The sequence below is a fragment of the Stigmatopora argus genome, chromosome 7 (assembly GCF_051989625.1).
Source record: "Stigmatopora argus isolate UIUO_Sarg chromosome 7, RoL_Sarg_1.0, whole genome shotgun sequence".
NCBI classification, from domain to species: domain Eukaryota; kingdom Metazoa; phylum Chordata; class Actinopteri; order Syngnathiformes; family Syngnathidae; genus Stigmatopora; species Stigmatopora argus.
The window spans coordinates 5,178,851-5,197,522 of record NC_135393.1 but is presented as its reverse complement, the minus strand read 5'-3'; the positions used below and the strand labels follow the sequence as shown (position 1 = coordinate 5,197,522).

Genomic DNA, 18,672 nt, shown 5'->3' with positions numbered 1-18,672 from the left:
CCCAACTGTTGTTCTCCATGGGCCCGCATGGGTTTTCTCCTGGTACTTCCACATTCCAAAGACATGCATGGTAGGCTGATTGGACATTCTAAATTGCCCCTAGGTATGAGTGTGAGCGTGAATGGTTGTCTGTCTCCTTTGTGCCCTGTGATTGGCTGGCCACCAATTCAGGGTGTCCCCCCGTGTCTGGCCCGAGGTCAGCTGGGATAGGCTCCAGCACCCCTCGCGACCTTAGTGAGGCTAAAGCAGTTCAGAAAAGGAAATGAGATGAGATGAGACTACTTATTTATTTACTAATGATTTATTATTATTTATTGATTATTTACCTGTTCATTTGTATGTTGTTATTTGTGCACTTCGCTACTTATTTATCTTGTTGACTATTAATTTTATGATTATGTATTTATTATTGTTATTATTTATTGATTATTTAGTTATCAGTTATTGTTATTATTTATTGATTATTTAGTTATCCATTATTGTTATTATTTATTGATTATTTAGTTATCAATTATTGTTATTATTTATTGATTATTTAGTTATCATGTTATTGTTATTATTTATTGATTATTTAGTTATCAGTTATTGTTATTATTTATTGATTATTTAATTATCAGTTATTGTTATTATTTATTGATTATTTAATTATCAGTTATTGTTATTATTTATTGATGATTTATTAGTCTGTTTGTATGTTGTTTGTTCTTGTTGCTAATGTGCACTTCGTGGTGAGGCTTTAAATCTCATTATACTGATATAATGACAATTAAATCATTCAATTCAATTAATCTACCTTTTAAACAGCTCGGTTCTCTGCTCCATGGTCCAGGGTCGGCCATAAAACCCTGCACAACGGGCAAATGGTCAATTTAAGTGCCACTCCACAGAAATAAATCAGCCATGTCAATCAAATTATTTCCTCGGCGAGGTAAAAATGCATTTGTTTGTTTACATCCTCGGCTGAGCTTGACTCCCCCCGCAGGGATGCGTGCTCTCGCTCACCTTCCACCACGCCGCCGATGAAGGTCTTGGTCCCACTTCGGCCTTTCTGGCGGACTTCGCTCGAACTCGCCATCGTTGGACTCGAATTTTGTGGACGTGTTACAGGTGGCACGCGCTCCGACTGTCCGTCAAGACATGGAGTAAATCCACTAAGACTTTCGAGGTCCTCTTAAATCTGCGCGCGCATCTTCACGCTTACGAAACGCGGCGTTTGAGAAGATAATGATCTAAAGACTGCAGTGTCGCAATTTCGAGTGTATAAACAAATATCTGTGAATATGACAGGTTAAAGTTCACCACTTGACCATAATGTTGGGAGACGGCCGGCGCATGGCAATACTCAACGTCACCTGACCCCGGATGAACGTCTTAAACAGACAGTGTACCAAGTTCCTTAAAGGGACAGTGCTCCAATTACGAATTGATTTCACAAATTGAACATTTTCATGGACAATGGTCCCTGCAGGGCAGAGGTCTCCAAACCGGTCCTCGAGGGCCGATGTGGGTGCAGGTTTTTGTTCCAAACCATCCAACACATACAGTTTAACCAATGAGGTTTCTGCTGAAAAAAAGAAGCACCTGACTGCTATCCACTGATTGCACTTCTACGATACCAGATTGGTGGAAAGGTTTCCTCTTTCTGGGTTGGAATGAAAACTCACACCCACTGCGGCCCTTTGTGGAATAGTTTGCGGACCACTGCTGCAGGGGATAGCTATTTAAAAATTGACACTTAAGACCTTTTATAGCACGAGTGACTATTTTAGTTATTAAAAACGTAAATGTTTGCAATTTGTTTTACTATATTATTTCTTAAGATAGGGTGACCTGGTAGGACGAGTGGTTAGCACATGGGTGGGCAAACTATTTCACAAAGGGCCGCAGTGGGTGTGAGTTTTGATTCCAACCCATAAAGAGGACACCTTTTCACAAATCTGGTGTCATACAAGTGCAATCGGTGGGTTGCAGTCAGGTGCTTCTTGTTTTCTACAGAAATCTCATTGGTCAAAGTGTCTGTGCTGAATCGGTTGGAACAAAAACCCGCACCCACAGAGGCCCTCGGGGACCGGTTTGCCCACCCCTGGGTTAGCGCGTTGGCCTCGGAGCTCTGGGGTCCTGGATTCAAATCCAGGTCAGTACACCTGTGTGGAGTTTGCATGTTCTCTCTGGGCCTGTGTGGGTTTCCTCTGGGTACTCTGGTTTCCTTCCAAATTCCAAAAACATGCATGGTAAGCTGATGGTACACGCTAAATTTTGATTTAACACTAAATTTTTACATGTTCCCTATGTGTGTGTGAAAATATGTGCCGCATTGCATTTTTAAGGTTTTTAATCGCTTAATAAGGGTAATTGAAATCATTAATAAGGGAAGCATTTAGCCAAGGTGGACAGGTATGTAAGAGAGAATCTTGAATCATGGATGGTGGTTGTTGTGAGACAGCCAATAAGAGCCCAGTAGAGGGTAGCGAGGTAGAATCAATGCACCCGCGACAATATTTTCTGAATAAAATGACGGATAAGGAAATGCATTACTTTTTGGGGGATTTCGTTTTGATTATTTCGTATCTTGAGTCACTCATTTGCATATAAAAACAATTCGTAACCTGAAAATTTCATACCTAGAGGCATTCGTAGAGGTATGACTCTATGTACAGAATTGGACCAAGTGCTAAATATGTTTCAATTTATTTTTACTGTGTAATTTAGTCATCCATCTATTTAATGAGTGTTTCATCTTTACCCCTATAATTCTGGTGGGTGGTCTTAATTGCAAAGGCATCAATCTCATTTTAAGTTATAGTACTTGTTTGTTTTCTGCAATTTGATGAAAATGACTCATGCATTTATATTTTTCTATAGATGGCGAAAAAAAAAGTGAATCAAATTTGAAGGTAAACAAAAAGTATATTGTCAGATTAAAAACATTTTCTTTTAGGGAATGGTACAAATATATAGAGGTGATAATACAACAGCATGCTGGGATGAGTGCGACAATGAGTAAGTACAACATGCAAAAAAAGAGCTTATATGTATAGGAACCCCTTGGATCCTGTAAATGCATGGAGTTGGGTGGGGTTAGTTGGGGTAAACACGGGTTTGCTACATTTCGCAAATGTGAACAAAAAGCGCTGAGGTCTGTGGTTTTCATTTATTTTCTGTCCCCACTAATGCACTGCTACCGCAGTCCTTTTTGGGCTTCCTTCAGTAACGAATCAAAGTCAAGGTCTTGAAACTTGCTCTTGGCTGGAGATGGCTCGGAATCCAGTTTTGCATCTGAGGAACATAGTTTGATAACAGGTTCAATGATTCATAGGATGATCAAAACTGTCCTATATTGAACATTCGTAATCATCACTAAGAATGTTAACACGTAAGGCATCTGTCCGTGTCAATGGCCACTGATAGATGCCTAATCCTTGAGAAAACTGACAGTTAGTGATCATGATTCAGTGCCTTTGCTATCAATTGCTGTGAAACATAAGCAAACCAGAGGGTGACCAATGTCTAAAAACAAATTGCTTTCTCAGAGGCCCAACCATCCTTAGCTTGATGACACACTCACCTAGATCAGCATAGTCTGAGTTACAAAACTGTCTCCTTCCACCAAAGCAAATGTCAAAGGGGAGTTCGTCAGGCTTTCTTAGTTTCCCGCCGTTGTCGATGGCTGCAAAGGCATCACCCGTGTTGTAGAATGTGACAAAGCCATAATGGTCACTGTAAAAGTCAGACAAAACAATTATTATAAATTAAATGCACAATGCATTTGCAGGTGAAACATTACGTTTCCCTGAACCTACCCTTTGTCTCTGAAGTGCAGCGACACACATTCCACCTCTCCGAAATGAGAGAAGCGCTCTCTCAGTTCATCGTGCGTCATGGATCTACGGATGCGCCCGACGTACACCACTCTGCGCTCGTCCTTTGCAAAAAGATTTTAAACGCAATTTAGCGGATGTTGGACAGCGAACAACTGCAGTCATATCGCTACTTATGAATGCCTCTCGGTACAAAATTTTCAGGTTCCGATTTTTTTTGTATGTAAATGAGTGACTCAAGATACGAAAAAGATCCAAGTTACGAAATCCCCCAAAAGTAAATGCATTTCCTTACCCATTATTTTATTTTGAAAATATTGTTGTGTATGCATTGATTCTCACTTTGGAGTCCTCACTACCCTCTACTGGGCTCTCATTTCATCGCTCTCATTCTATCTCATATAATGACAATACAATCATTCAATTCAATTGGCTGTCTCACAACAACCACTATCCATGTTTCAAGATTCTCTCTTACATACCTGTCCACCTCGGTTAAATACTCCCCTTATTAATGATTGCAATTCCCCTTATTAAGCGATTAAAACCCGTACAAATGGAACGCGCCACATATTTTCACACACGGGGCACACGTAAAAGCCTAAAATTAAATACAAAGTGGACGGCTTTTGGCCCCGGTAGAACGGGCTATTGCCGTCATCTGGCGGTCAAACACGGTTATTACGTCTCCCATAATAACGGCCGCAGAGGGAACTATTTCAGCGGCGCAGGGCCAAATTTTATATGCTTCTTATTCATTTTATGACATTAATAAATAATTTCCTTATAATTTTCTGTCATTTTAGTGTGTTTCCTCACATCTTTCATACAAAATTGGGACACTGACCAATTTTAAAGGGTTTAGTTGGTAGTTGTGTGTGGACCATAGAACAAATTAGAGAATTTATATATAAAATATTGCTCTACTTACAAAATTTTAGAGTTACGAAAAAAATTCTGGAACCAATTAATTTCGTAAGTAGAGGTACGACTGTAGTGAGACAGCAGCTGACATGACAGTACTTTCAGACTCACTATGGCTCTCAGCTTCTGATGTCTCTCCTTCTGCTCCCTCTTGACCTTCCAGGACTCTCTGCTGAAGAAGAAATGACTATTTAGTGATTTGACAACTATTGTCTATTAAAACAGTTTTAACAATAAATAATCTGTCAAACAGTAACCAAATCAGGGAAGTCCAAATTCTTCCACAAATGGCTGCAGTGGGTGCAGGTTTTTATTCCAACTGATGCGCAAAGACAGTTCAACCAATAAGGTTTCTTCTGAAACCAGCAGCATCTGATGGCAATCAACTGATTACACCAGTTTGGTTGGAATGAAAACCTGCACCCACTGTGGCCCATGAGGACCAGTTTTGACACCCATGATCTAAATCAGGGGTCGGGAACCTTTTTGAAAGACAGAGCCATAAACAATTCCCATTTTCAAATGTTATTCCTTGAGAGCCATACTCCCAATTTAAAAGTCAAAATACATGAAAATGTGCGATTTTTTTAGTCATTTTCCCACTTTTAAAGTACAAAAAGTCTCTGAATTCTTTTGACAACATTATTACGCTGTTGCTAATCAATGAAGTCAATGAGTATCAATGAGAGAATGAATGCAGAAGACTCAAATCAATGCCACAGTTCCGACGTGACGTTCCTATTGGTCCGTTTGGGACTCGGCTTCCTCACCACCGGTTTCCATATTTTAGCTCAGAGCCATATGCACCCATCAAAAGAGCCACATGTGGCTCCCGAGCCATAGGTTCCCTACCCCTGATCTAAATGCTGCTGGTTGGCAGTGTTATTTACAAATATAACTTTAGCTTTATTTGTTATGCTGTAATGATAACCAACTATACATTCCTGATCCACGGCCCTTCCCAATGTATTAATTTTTCCCCTGTTGGGAATTTTCGCACGTTGGCCTCACAGTGCGGGACCTGGGTTCAAATCCAGGTCGGTCCACCTGTGTGTAGTTGGTATGTTCTCCCTGGGCCTGCTTGGGTTTTCTCCGGGTACTCCAGTTTCCTCCCACATTCCAAGGACATGCATGGTAGGCTGATTGAACACTCTAAATTGCCCCTAGGTATGAGTGAGAGTGTGAATGATTGTTTGTCTCCTTGTGCTCTGATTGACTGGCCACCAATTAAGGGTGTCCCCTGCCTCTGCCCCAAAGTCAGCTGGGATAGGCTCTAGCACCCCCCGCGACCCTAATGAGGATAAACCAGGTCAGAAGATGAGATGAACGAATGTGACTTGACGAAGATAAACAAGTAAATTAAATGCGTATTTCAAGGTTGACTGTTTTCACAACACTGGGGGTGCGTGGCTTCAGCAATTCACCTGCAAATGTTTCTCCTGCTCGTGCAAAACGCCGGCGAAGGAGACGGTGACCTGGACCGGGACCAGGATCGGGATCTCGAGCGGCTATATCTTAAACGTGAAGAAGACAGTTTCCGCTGTCGAGGGGGAGAGCGGGAAGGGGACGAGGAGCACGACCTACTTCCCGAATGCTTGTGATGGAACCTGTGAGCGTACACAAAAACAGTTGATCATCAAAAGCAAATGTGAGATGACGACAATGAAAAAGATTGACTACCTCCGCCTTTCTGGGGAACGGGACGCAGATGTGGAAGATGACGAAGAAGAACGAGAGCTGTCTGAGGAGGGGCTTCTCCTCGGGTACCTGCTTTTCTCCCGTCTTCGGATTGGGGGGCTGGGTGGAGGTGTGAGTGGGGTGCACGGAGGGCCAGGATCTGCGAATTTGGACGAGGCTGGCTGGCATCGCACATCAGCTCCGGTGGGAGAGTCACATTTCCTTATGGAGACTTGATTGCACTCGACAATCGATGAGGTCTCCTTGACTTTGCAATTATTCCAGACAAGAGGTGCTCTGTTGTGCGCCGGCACGCAGTAATCATGATCTGCAGTCACTGATGAACACATGTGAGGACAGGCAACAAGCTCTGGAGCATTTGCCTTCCTGGTTGGCAGAGGACGTGGATCAATGATCTGAATCCCCTTGGACGGCCCTGCTTTCCGTCTTACGGGGATGACTGCCTGAATGTCGACAATGACTTCAGTCCCACGAGGCTCTGGCACGTGTCCTGACTTTTGGTGGGGCTCTACATTAGACAGTGTTCGGACCGGTTCCTGGTCTTTTTTGGAGGTCTTCAACAGTGTCCTTTCACCGTCTCCGTTCAGATTGGAGGGTGAAACCTTTGAAAAGATATCTGGCTCGCCTTCTCCCGCTAAAAGATAGACAAACACAATAAGTCATGTGTGTGCCAGTTGAATGGGGTGAGTTCCCACCTAGGGTTGTGACTATAATTGCTGTGAATTTCTGCTCTAAAATATAGGCACAGCCAAACCCAACCACCAATGCTATCATTCTCTTAGAAAAGCAAATTACTGTCGCTAAGATGTTTCTCAGAGAGACTGTTAATAAGGGTTTTTTGGTGAGGAACTCCATCATGAATATTCAGTTTATCTGTTTATAACATTTATTAGAGTTGTCTGTAAAGGAGAACACTGTTTTTGTTGTTATTTTGCCATAACCTATTGAAAATCATGTTTCCCACTTTTTTTAATCAACTAAATCAAGTGCTGTTTGCATCAACTATATCATTAGGTTATTCTTTCAGCCATAACTAGATAAAAATTAAAATAATTGAGGTTTCAAAATGCTTTTTTTAAACTACATTTTAGTCAAGTGACTTAGGACGAGTAAACATTTAACGTAGAAATGAATACTGGCTAGCAGTGAAAACTTCACAAGGAAAAAAAAAAATCAACACTTATTATTTGAGAGGATTAAAAGCTTATTAATCACCTTGTTTCTCTTCAAACTGCTCTAACAAGCTGGTAAGGTCAGAGGCTTCAATCCCTAAAGGTAGAAAAAAAACAGAAGGCGATGTCAATGATTTGCTCGTTACTGTTTAACGTGAATAATAATGTCATAAAAAATGTGTTTGTGCTTGGTCGGTACCTGAGTCAGTTGTGGGACTTTGCTCGCTACACGGATGTTGAAGTGAATGTTGTGGTTGAGGACATCTTAGTGCACCGTTTGGTGACGCTTCCCCGACTGGCTGATCTCGGTCACACGCGACTGGATTTAGAATTACTGACTGAGAAATCTTTGGCGCTACCGTAAAGCTTTGAGGTTGACTGCGTACATAAGTCACTTTTTTATGAGGTGTGATTGTGCACTGGCCCTTCATTTTGTGACCAGGGTGAGGTTCCGCAGTAGGAAGTTTCTTTTCCAGTTCAATGCTGGAATTTGATCGGGCGGGAGTCTGTTTCACAGGCAAGCGAATGAGGACAGGGTTCGGGGGATCAGTGCTGAGCGGTGTTGCCTTCATTAACGGATTTTTCTCGATTGCAGCTCCAATAAAAGTGCTCTCATTGTGCTTAACATTGGACTTTGGGCTGTCATGCGAAGTGCGTTTGAATTCACTTCGAAGAGATTTCGATCGGTGAGGTCTTCCAGCATACAATGGCTTACTTTCGACTGGTCTGGAAGGATTGAGACATGAAATCCAGGAATTTGCTCTTTGGGATGGATATGCATTGATTGGGGACTGATCTGTTTGGGGCGACGACTTGATCCCACAGAGCTTTTGTCTCTGCCCATGTGAGCAGAGAATAGGGGTCAGTTGATTGGGTGGCTGGGGAACTGAAGGCCATTTGGTGGTGGAGTTCCCTTGCTTCTCAATTAGAGTCTGCCTTTTCTTTCGCAGCTGTCTGTACTCTTGGAGGCTTAGCGATTTGGCTTTCACCTTACGTTTTGGCGGTGGGTCCTCAGCCCTGTTATCAATGTCCACTGACGTACATGCTTTTGTTGGGGTTTCAAGTGCGGGAGCGACTACACCTCCAGATGCATCTGCAGAGGCTATACTAGGGCGATTCTTCTCGTTTCCAGCTTTAACGAGTTGATCATATGAATCAACTTGTACAGCGCCAAAGCTGACTCTTTTCTTTACTTTGGGTGACTTGCTTGAAAGCAGTGCACTTTTTAGACATGTGCCGCTATCTTTAGTCACAGACCCCAGTGTATACTCTTCCATTTCTTTGGGGGGTGAATCATCATCAGATACAACATTGATATCTTCATCACTGTCTCCAGTTGGCTTTTCGTACTTCCATATTTCCCCTTGAGAGAAGATTCTATGTTCTTTCTTTACTTTGTCGTGGTGGCCCCTTGGCTCCTCCTCCACACGCATCTTAAGGCAATAGGGGTGCATGAGTTTCACCAGATCAACCAGAGAAGAGGAAGTGAAGACGTCTACTTCACCATCTGATTTTTTTTGTGGGCATTGGAACGATATCTGATTTTGTTGTCGGAACACCGGCTGAAGTCTGGCTACTTTGCTCTGGTCATGTTTTCCTGGTTCAATCTTAACTCTCGGTCGCAGTTTGGCAACAAAGGGTACTTCAACCTAAAATGAAATGAAGATGTAGGGAAAGAGAACAAATGTTTTAACACTATGTATTGGTGGTTGTTTCCTTTAGTAAAAGGATTTTAAGCGCAGCATATAATTACAGTACATATTTTTATGAGAAACATTTTATTGATGAATTGATTAAAAAATGCTTTAGAAGCCAATGAAAAAATATTGTTATTTTCACTTACTGTAGATGGGTTGTTCCCAAACTCCTGATAGTTGAGCAGTTGGGTGTCTGGCAGGGTGTCAAAGGGGGAAAGTGTGCGGCTGACATCATCCTCATCGCACTCTAACATCTGAGTCAATGCCGACAGCAAAGTCTGACTCTCTTCCTCCGCTTGCCTTGTGTCCTATCACGAGTAACAAATTCTGGGGATTATTTTTGGCACATTCACTTTCCGCTAATACACGTAAAACAACTTCTCAAAGCTACTGCCCACTAGCATGATTGCTAACCTCTGTTGAAGTGGCTGAATCCTCAAAAATGGCCAAGATTGAGTGATCCATACAGGACTGGGTATCCATGTCCTCCCCGCATGGGCCAATCTGCAGCAATATGGACAAAACATTGACCATATGGAATTGTTGTGTTGAATGTTTGTAACTGTATCCAAAACCATCCGGCACAAAAAAGGAAAAGAAGAGAGGTCACTAGGTTCTGTGAACAGGGGAGGCTTAGACCCCTAGAGGAGCAAAGGATGCTAATGAATATAAGCGTTAACCATTCCAAAAAAATCTTAAGCAAGGTCTGCAGTAATCAACCTCGAACAAATTTTGTAGCTTTAATTGATTTAAGTCACCAGTAGATTTTTTAAATTGTTTATAACATTAACAAACCAGTGACAGGTCTACACTAGAAGTCAATATAAATGCATACCTGTCAAACTCTGCCGATAACTGCCCTTATAAACTATTATGATTCCCCTTACAAACCCCCCAAAAAATTATCGGCAGAGTTTGACAGGTATGTAAATGGTCTAGGTAACAGTAGTACATAAGGAATGATAGTTATATGACGATTATAATTATTGGCAGTTCATCTGAAAACTCAACTCAAATTTGCTGGACATTTTTGTTTAAAAAAAATACATTCAAATATATTGGACATCTATTGCCGCCAATGGTACTGAAACCTTTGCGTTAAAATTGTCCATTTCGCTGATGAATCAATACTACTGACACAGTGAAACTAAGATAAATTCGCAATTTTTAAATGGATTAAAACGTAAAACATGTACATTCTCTGAAATAACGCCAATGATCTGTTGGCACTTTTTAAAGAGGCAGCTAACAATGTCCATTATGGCTGACACGGTGGATAGTGAGGGGAAATGGACAGTTCGGTCCGAACATTTCGTACAACTTCACTTTCAGGACGACATCTTAATTTCAGTTGAAGGTATCACGACGACAATACCCCCAAAACTAAATATACATAGCAGAAATGGGTTTCCGTGCATTGGAGGCCAAAAAAAGCCTGTTGGAGGTCTAACTATGAAGTGAATGATAACCTCCTCCTACTCTGCTGCCAAACCCGTGTTAGCCACGTGTCGCCACGCGGGCATGTGCCGGGGAAACAACCGCGACTATGAAGGCGAAAAAGTCTCCATGATCCTTTTTGTCTAGCATAGTAGCCTAAGTGTCGAAAGAGGTACCTGGCAAGGGCTTCTGGTGTTCAAAAAGTCCACGGTGCCGGCATTTAAAGCCACGTCTGTGGCATTGCACTGTGCCGCCATCTTGCTGCTCCGCATGGTCGACCCGGAGGGTTGGACACGTGGTCACCGGCACAGCGGGGAAAAATGCTGATCTGGGATCAGTCTGACATTCATATAAGAGTGACATAGTTTGGGACAAATACTACAATCCGATCTCAGGTCGGTAGGGAACTCCCGTTGCTGTTTCACTAATATTGTATTGTATGTTATTCTGTATTGTATATTTGTAAGACATTGATGTTGTTCTTATTGTGTGGATTAGTTCAGTTGTGGTAAGCATTGTGGGAGGTTTGAGATTTGCATCTTGGTTAGTTACTTTAGATTCCGAAAATATTAACAATACATGTTGAACACCCATTCTATTGGCGAAAACGCTATAAGAGACGTGGCAGTCGGAACACATTTGACAGCCTTAAAACAATTGCAAAATCTGTTAACGGTAAATTCAATGTCAATATGTTGGACAAACAGGACTGAACTACGCATAGATATCACAAACATTAGATTAGATGACATTAAGGGATCGGCGACATGAATAAGTGTCGGCCATCTTGCATCACCGTTCTCGATTGGACCCTCCTCCGAGTTGTCATCCCTGCCGTCGATGATTGGCCAAAACATTAACGTCACTTTTGTGCGACCTCACAAATAAGTGGTAGGAAAAAAGTTCACTATGTTTTTCAAACTTCTCAAAGACGAAGTACGGATGTTCCGGTGTATAATCGGAGAGAACCAGGTGGCGATAGTATGATTTATATTTAAATTTATTTATGGCAACAAGACTAAGAGCAGAGGGAAAGAAGGTGTTCTCGTTGCCTCTGCCACAGTACTGCGTTGCTTGGATCGATGGTGGGGGGCGTTGGTGAATTTTCCATTTGCTCAAGCATTCTTAACAATGAAGTTAACCATGTTAAATTAATTACCGTTACAAGTTATTATCAACCTACGTTAAAGCTATTTTGACCATTGCACTTTTTTGCTAGCAACCATGGCAAGATAGGGGAAATATAAGCTTTTATTTTGGCATCGTCCCAGTGTCTCCCTGTGCAAATGGATTGGACGCCTTTTGCCTTCAAGGGCCAGTGAGTTTTGGGGCCAAGAGAGAATAAACTGTCATTACAGCAATCTCTACTGTCTTGCTACTGCAGCCAAGGGAATTTCCCGCATACGGGATTAAATAAAATTCTAATCTGATCTTGTCAGGCCGCATAACTGCACTTTCTCAGGAGCGCTATAGAGGGCGCCATGACCAGGTCCTGAGGAAACTAGCAGAAGTGCTGGAAGGAGGGTAAAAGATGTACACCAGGCCAAGAGAGACACTAACGCCCTTTTCCCATGGTCAGGAGTGGGACATCAGGGCCTCAACAGGAAGCTCCGATTCCCCACGTACATCATCACTACGTCACTCCGCCCAGACATTGTGGTACTTGTGCTACTGAAAAGCTCCAGATGCAGATGGTAAAATCGAACCTCGAGGATGGTGGATGTATAAAATAAACTTTCCACGAGTGAGCCAGCTTGCAAGACGCTACCTGTGTATCCCTGCAACAAGCTCTCCTTCAGAGAGGGTATTCAGTACAGGAGGGAACATTGTGACCTGTCACAGAACAACATTAAAGCCTGATACTGTGGATAGACTTGTTTTTCTAGCTCGTCATCTTTAATGCAATGGCCTTGTTCTTTGTTTCTTCCTAATATTTTTGAAACGCAACATTTTCTTTTTTTCTATGTATTTTGTTGACATTGTGAGGCACCTTAACACTTCAGGCAAAAAAGGCTTTAACATGTTGGTAAGTGTAAAGTAAAATTTGTCTAGCTATAGTTATTTAATTTTGGGGCAATTGCACATCTACCTCAGATTTTGTGCAATGTTCTGCATTTGTATTAATTACCTCATGCGCAATGTTTTGCATGTTGTTAATTTTGTACCATATTCCTCATATTTATGACAAGCTGTTTAGTAGTTTGTCTGTCAAGTTGACAAATTTTGTCACCGTGCATCTTTGTTTTGACATTAAAGTGGTTAAAACTGAGTCTGGCTTTGTCAACTTTCACTCAAGGGCAAAATTCAGACTTTATATTTGAAATACAAGAGATGTCATGATTATCGACTGATAAGAAAATTCTAATCGCGATAAAAAAAAATTATCATATTGCCCAGCTCTACTAATCATTGTACCCAAATATTTTTAATTAAAGAACAAATGTCAATTTACATCAGATGTAGTCAAGGCGTCACCGCTGACTAGGGAGCCAAAGTGGGGCGGTGGAACCGATTCGAGGTGATGTTAAGGCTGGGTATACTTTACGGTTAATGTGCAAAAGCCTGTTGCCTCTGCTTTAAGTTTGCAGAAGTATCCTTTATGAAATGCTCACTCAGTGCAGAGGCTACTTTGGTTGAGGATTTTTTGCCCTCTGTCGGCGCCCCGGTGGAGATAGTGGTTAGCGTGTCGGCCTCAGAGCTCTGAGGTCCTGGGTTCAAATCCAGGTCACGTCCACCTGTGTGGATTTTGGCATTGGTTGTTGCTAAAATGAAAAACTTACTTATAGTGGGGCCCGGCAGCTTGACTGGTTAGCACGTTAGCCTCACAGCTCTGGGTTCAAATCCAGGTCGGTCCAACTGTGTGGAGTTTGCATGTTCTCCCCGGGTCTGCGTGGGTTTTCTCCGGGCACTCCGGTTTCCTCCCACATTCCAAAAACATGCATGGTAGGCTGATTAGGCACTCTGAATTGCTCCTAGGTATGAGTGTGATAGTTGATTGCTGGCTGTCTTCTCGTGCCCTCCGATCGGCTGGCCACCGTTTCAGGGTGTCACCCGCCTCTGGCCCGAAGTCAGCTGGGATCGGCTCCAGCACCCCCTGCGACCCTAGTGAGGATAAAGTGGTTCAGAAAAGGAGGACACTTATAGTGGTAGAGGTGCGCCAGGAAGCAGGTACAACCCTCAGCTACGGCATCATTCAGCATTTCCATCTGAATTTCAGATTCAGCATTTGCTTATTCCCAGCTTGTGTCCATTTTTTTATCACATGCTTCAAACAGATTTCATGTATTTAGAAGCAATTCATCAAAAATCAGTTTACAGTCCCTTTAACAATTCCTAACACATGAATTCCCAAAAGAGGATTAACGGCTGATGCCGACAGAAAACACTGGCCACAATATTCATAGATGTGCTGTCTCTTTTTAACCCTTGAAAACAAATCACAGGTCCTTTGGAACGCTCTCGCGTCAACCCTCAACGCTTGAGACAAAAAATTGTGTGGCTCTCCTAACTTAGCAAGTTTCCTTCATTTGGCCCAGCGTGTCCGTTCGAGTGTGGTTCACAAAAAAAACATAATTTAGTGGAGGAGATGTTGACACTGCCTAATATCTTTTATACGTGTTTTAACAGCGACAGAAACTCCCAGCCAACACTTGTTGCTATAGGCGGAATTCAATGCAACGGACATTGGACCAGCTAGTTCAGACTCTGCTTCTCCTTTTCAGGACTGAACACTATCTGCATATTTATTGTCTATATTGTATATAGTTTTCTGTGTGTGCTGTGCAAATAAGTGTAAAAATGTTGCTTCCGCTTTTATTTAATTAATAATTTAGCATTACCTTTATGCAATGCTTTTAAAATTGTGGAGCCAGCCCCACGTGGGGGACGCGGAGCGATACCTGGGAGCTTACGAATTAAGAAACATACTTTTTGCCAGAATGGAATAAAGTCTCAGGCATTTATGCAAATGTGTACTTGGAATTTTATAGAAAAGTAAAAATTTTCTGGATTTGATGGAAATGTTTCATTCTTTCTGGTAGGGGGGCACAAAAGAAAATAATTGAGAAGCACTGCCATTGTAGCTATTTTTTGTGATGTTAATTTACTTTCCCCCAATACAATCATGTATATTCAAGAACACCATTACGTACAGACATCACTCTGTATCCACAATTCCAAAAAACACATACAATTAATCTAACTAATTCATTTCTTCGTTTTATTTAATTCTATGAGTTTTTCTTCAGTCAATCTTTTGAAATCCATTCATTTTATTATTGAATACACCAAATTTTCATGATAAGTGCATGTCCACTGTGAGAGAGATACTCTAAAAAGAAAAATCCAGAAATCACAAGGTATGTATTTATTTAAGAAAACCAATGTTAATATTTTGTACAGTAGCCTTTGTTTGCTATTACAGATATAAACATGGACTTTGAGGTCTCTCCAAAGATTTTCTATTGGGTTTAGGTCTGGAGACTGGCTCGGCCACGTCGTAACCTTGATGTTTCTTATGGAGCCTCTCATTGGTTTTCCTGGGTGTCTTTTTCAAACCCTCGACCCCAGAAGCATGAGGCCGACACGCTAACTACTCGTGCACCAAACCACCCCAATCAAGGGTTCATTCATTCATTTCCTGAGCCACTTATCCTCACGTTTAGCTCGGTCTTGGAACGTGGTTGGACCCAAATGCAGGGAAGCAATCAAGGATGTGGAGTGCTCAAACAGAACTTTAATAATTGAGGCAGGATTCTTCAGAAAATATCAAGGACATCGAAATCAAATACCAAAACCAAACCGGAAGACACAGGGAGATGAGAAACAAATGGGGTTTAAATAGACAGACAAGGGTTGATCACAAAGTACACGCAGCTGGTTACAAGAGGAAGGGAAGCCCGGAGGGACACAAGAGGCGAAAAGCACACAGACAGGACACACAGGGAAAACGGTATAACAAAGCCAACCAACACCCCAACTAACCCTAACACTCACAAGGGTGATGGGGGGTACTGGAGCCTATCCCGTCTACCTATGGGCACCAGGCGTGGGACAGCCAATCGCAGGGCAAAAGGAGACAGACAACCATTCACACTCATACCTAGGGACAATTTAGAGTCTACTCTGCATGTTCTTGGGATGAAGGAAGAAACCAGAATATCTGGAGGAAACCGCCGTACCTGGAGAAAGCCCACGGAAGCCCGGGGAGAACACGCAAACTCCACACAGTGATGACCGACCTGGGATCGAACCCATGACGCACTACTCGTCCTCCGGGTCGCCCCCATTCTATGGTTAGCGATTCAAAATGTGTTTTCAGTCAACAACAACATATTGATAGGCAAAACAATTAAATTTCACTCATGATGCCAGAAATTACAAATCTCCTGTACAGCCACATTACAATTTAAAAGAAACTGTGAGCCTTGGCGCAATTGTTTAGTTACAAAAAAAATTTAATGTATGACAGCATGAAACAATTATCAATGACGAGTAATGCATGTATTTTTAAAGAGATATCACACTTTGTAAATACTGCACGGTATTAATGCTTACTAGTATAACCCATTTTTTTTACCTAGGTCTACAATGTCTTGTGTGTCTGTCTTGCTACTGCAACTAAGGAATTTCCGAATACGAGATGAAATAAAGTTCTAATCTAATTGAATCTAATCTACTATGAGGTGCTTCATCCTTTACTCACTAGATGGCAATGCTGTAAATAGCACTGCTTTCTATTAGCTCTCAAAAGTTGCAAGCTTACTAAAGAGTTGATTCCCGAACCGGCCTGTCCATGTGAAATTCCCATCAGATTGCGAATGTTTGATTCATTTTCTCTTTGTTCTAGTGCTGTTGTCTTGTATTATGTTCTCAATTTTCATAGATGAGAATGCAAGCCTGTTATCACTTGCATACCAGAGAGAGAATGACCTTTCATCTGAATGTCATGCTGCTGTACAGAGTCAATGGCTGTGCAAGATTATAAGGAAATGAAAAATAGTCATGAACCACTTGAATATAGCTTGTGTGCAAGCTTCTGCATTTAGTCTTCTGATGGGTTTCTTAAAGGAGTTTTTTGGTTACTTTACCATGGAGGATTTGATTGGCGTTTGTTTAGAATTGCTGTCTACGGACCAATTCCCACAGTCCAATTAAACGTGCTAAAATATCAATGAAAATTTGTACTTTTATTTTATTTTTTGCCAATCGGGGGAAAGAGATGGGAAATGTAGACGTGACCAAGGAGCGGCTATCTTCTCTTTTTCATTCATTCCTTTTCGGAACCGCTTTATCCTCACAAGGGTTGCAGGGGGTGCTGGAGCCGACCCCAGCTGACTTTGGGCCAGAGGGGGGCGACACCCTGAATCGGTGGCGAGCCAATCACAGGGCACAAAGAGACGGACAACCATATCTCGGTGCAATTTCGAGTGTCCAGTCAGGCTATCATGCATGTTTTTGGAATGTGGGAGGAAACCGGAGTACTCAGAGAAAACCCACGCCGGCCCGGGGAGAGCATGCAAACTCCACACAGGTGGGCCGGCCTGGATGGTTAGCGTGTTTTCACAGTTCTGGGGTCGATTTGTAGGTATGAATTTGAGCGTCAGGGTTGGGGTTAGGTTGTCCGTCTTCTTGTGGCCTGCTATTAGGTAGTGGTTCAGAAAATGAATAAATGAATGTTTTTTCCTGTTTTGTCCTTTATGTAAATGACTAAATCCCTTTGCTTTATTTTTTTCACCAGTCCACACATTCGCCACGCTGTTTGAAATGGGGCCAAAGCCACTGTCAGTCTCCTGCGGGTGCAGTATGAGTATGTGGAGACGTGTTGAGGGGGTAATCAGTATAACTGGGTCACCTTACTCCAGCATTCAACGCCAAACAACCACATCAGCACAGTCACTTATACCCTTCCGTCTTAATCCCACTGCGACGCGTGTTTGTCTATAGCACTGGAATACACACTCAATGTCAAATTGACACTTTTTTTCAAAGCACCTGTGCTTTTGGGACATGCAAAATGAGTACAAACCTGTTTTAATCCCATCATGTTTCTTAACTCCTGACTCTTGACCTCTAAGGACTCCCACTGAGCTTGTTTGAAGAACCTGTGAGGTCTTGGGAGTCATGTTGCCGTCTGTGTTACACTCCCTCTGTATGTTTTTCTTCCTCTTCAGCCAACCCCCATCCCCACATGACTTCATGAAATATCTGTGCAAGCACTTCAGTGACCTGTAGAGGCACTCTGATCTTAAATTTGACACCTTGTCTACAGGGAGTGCAGGACATACAACCATTACTTTATGCAGGAGTTTGGCTTGCTTTGATGTCCTCATTGGACTCTTCTTTGCATTCACAGCAGAGAAGAGGAATGGCCTCCCGCACGGTACAGAGAACATCTGTTGATAACAAGTAAAGGCATGAGAACAACAGAGGAGATCAGTGTTTTGGTTAAGAAAGAAAGAACAAGAAATAATGATGAAAAGACAGATGGGGTCCTGTCTATACTAAGCAACAGAAGAAGCAAACCCTCTCCGTTTCTGCAGTGGTGGACCGTCAGGGCCTGCACGGCCTTCTCTGCTGGCCTAAAAAAATATCTGAATCACAGACTGATGTTAATTACATTTTGTCCATGAATACTTATTAAATAATTCCAAATTGTCTATCAGCTTCCTTTCATTGCTTTCCCCCTGGTTGCACTGCTTCCAGATGTGTTTTCATATTTAAGCATCTAACCAATCACATTTCAGCCATTATTTGTTGCCAGGGTCAGAAATCTGCCTTGAGGCCTTCACAATCAGTTCTGCAGGCTCTGCTGCATGAAACAAGCGTTGATAAAAGTGTTGCTTTAACCAATCAGATTTCGAGTTGGCAACACCACAATGCCTTCTCGCAGGCATAGGGATACGTCATCGCTTTCACCAACTATGA

At 42.2% G+C, this 18,672-nt stretch overlaps 2 protein-coding genes and 1 long non-coding RNA gene across 4 annotated transcripts in view; 1 reads left to right on the top strand and 2 right to left on the bottom strand.

Annotated features, from left to right (window-relative positions):
* The window catches only part of ogal (O-GlcNAcase like), a 15,577-nt gene extending 14,087 nt beyond the window's left edge, over nucleotides 1-1,490 (bottom strand). The window contains exons 1-2 of the mRNA XM_077605777.1: nucleotides 1,003-1,490; nucleotides 794-845 (exon numbers count right to left, since the gene is read on the bottom strand). Of these exons, the coding sequence (XP_077461903.1) occupies nucleotides 794-845; nucleotides 1,003-1,075 (125 nt within the window). The 5' untranslated portion in view covers nucleotides 1,076-1,490. The remainder of the gene's footprint in view (nucleotides 1-793; nucleotides 846-1,002) is intronic.
* A 1,182-nt stretch (nucleotides 1,491-2,672) lies between these two features.
* On the bottom strand, nucleotides 2,673-11,561 carry LOC144077879 (uncharacterized). Of its 2 annotated transcripts, none has more exons than XM_077605962.1 (12): nucleotides 11,543-11,561; nucleotides 10,923-11,085; nucleotides 9,724-9,813; nucleotides 9,456-9,617; nucleotides 7,812-9,261; nucleotides 7,656-7,709; nucleotides 6,423-7,074; nucleotides 6,167-6,349; nucleotides 4,854-4,911; nucleotides 3,801-3,922; nucleotides 3,566-3,717; nucleotides 2,673-3,276 (listed from the first exon to the last, which is right to left on the bottom strand). In XM_077605962.1, the coding sequence occupies exons 2-12, from the start codon at nucleotides 11,016-11,018 to the stop codon at nucleotides 3,179-3,181; spliced, it is 3,117 nt and encodes a 1,038-aa protein (XP_077462088.1). In that variant the 5' UTR covers nucleotides 11,019-11,085; nucleotides 11,543-11,561; the 3' UTR covers nucleotides 2,673-3,178. The 2 variants fall into 2 exon arrangements, with proteins under 2 accessions (XP_077462088.1, XP_077462087.1); XM_077605961.1 differs by having other exon boundaries at nucleotides 4,854-4,914; nucleotides 11,543-11,560.
* LOC144077880 (uncharacterized) lies at nucleotides 11,148-13,015 on the top strand. Its single transcript, XR_013301122.1, has 2 exons — nucleotides 11,148-11,844; nucleotides 11,966-13,015. It is a non-coding gene; the product is annotated as an uncharacterized LOC144077880 (long non-coding RNA).
* Nucleotides 13,016-18,672: the final 5,657 nt, after the last annotated feature.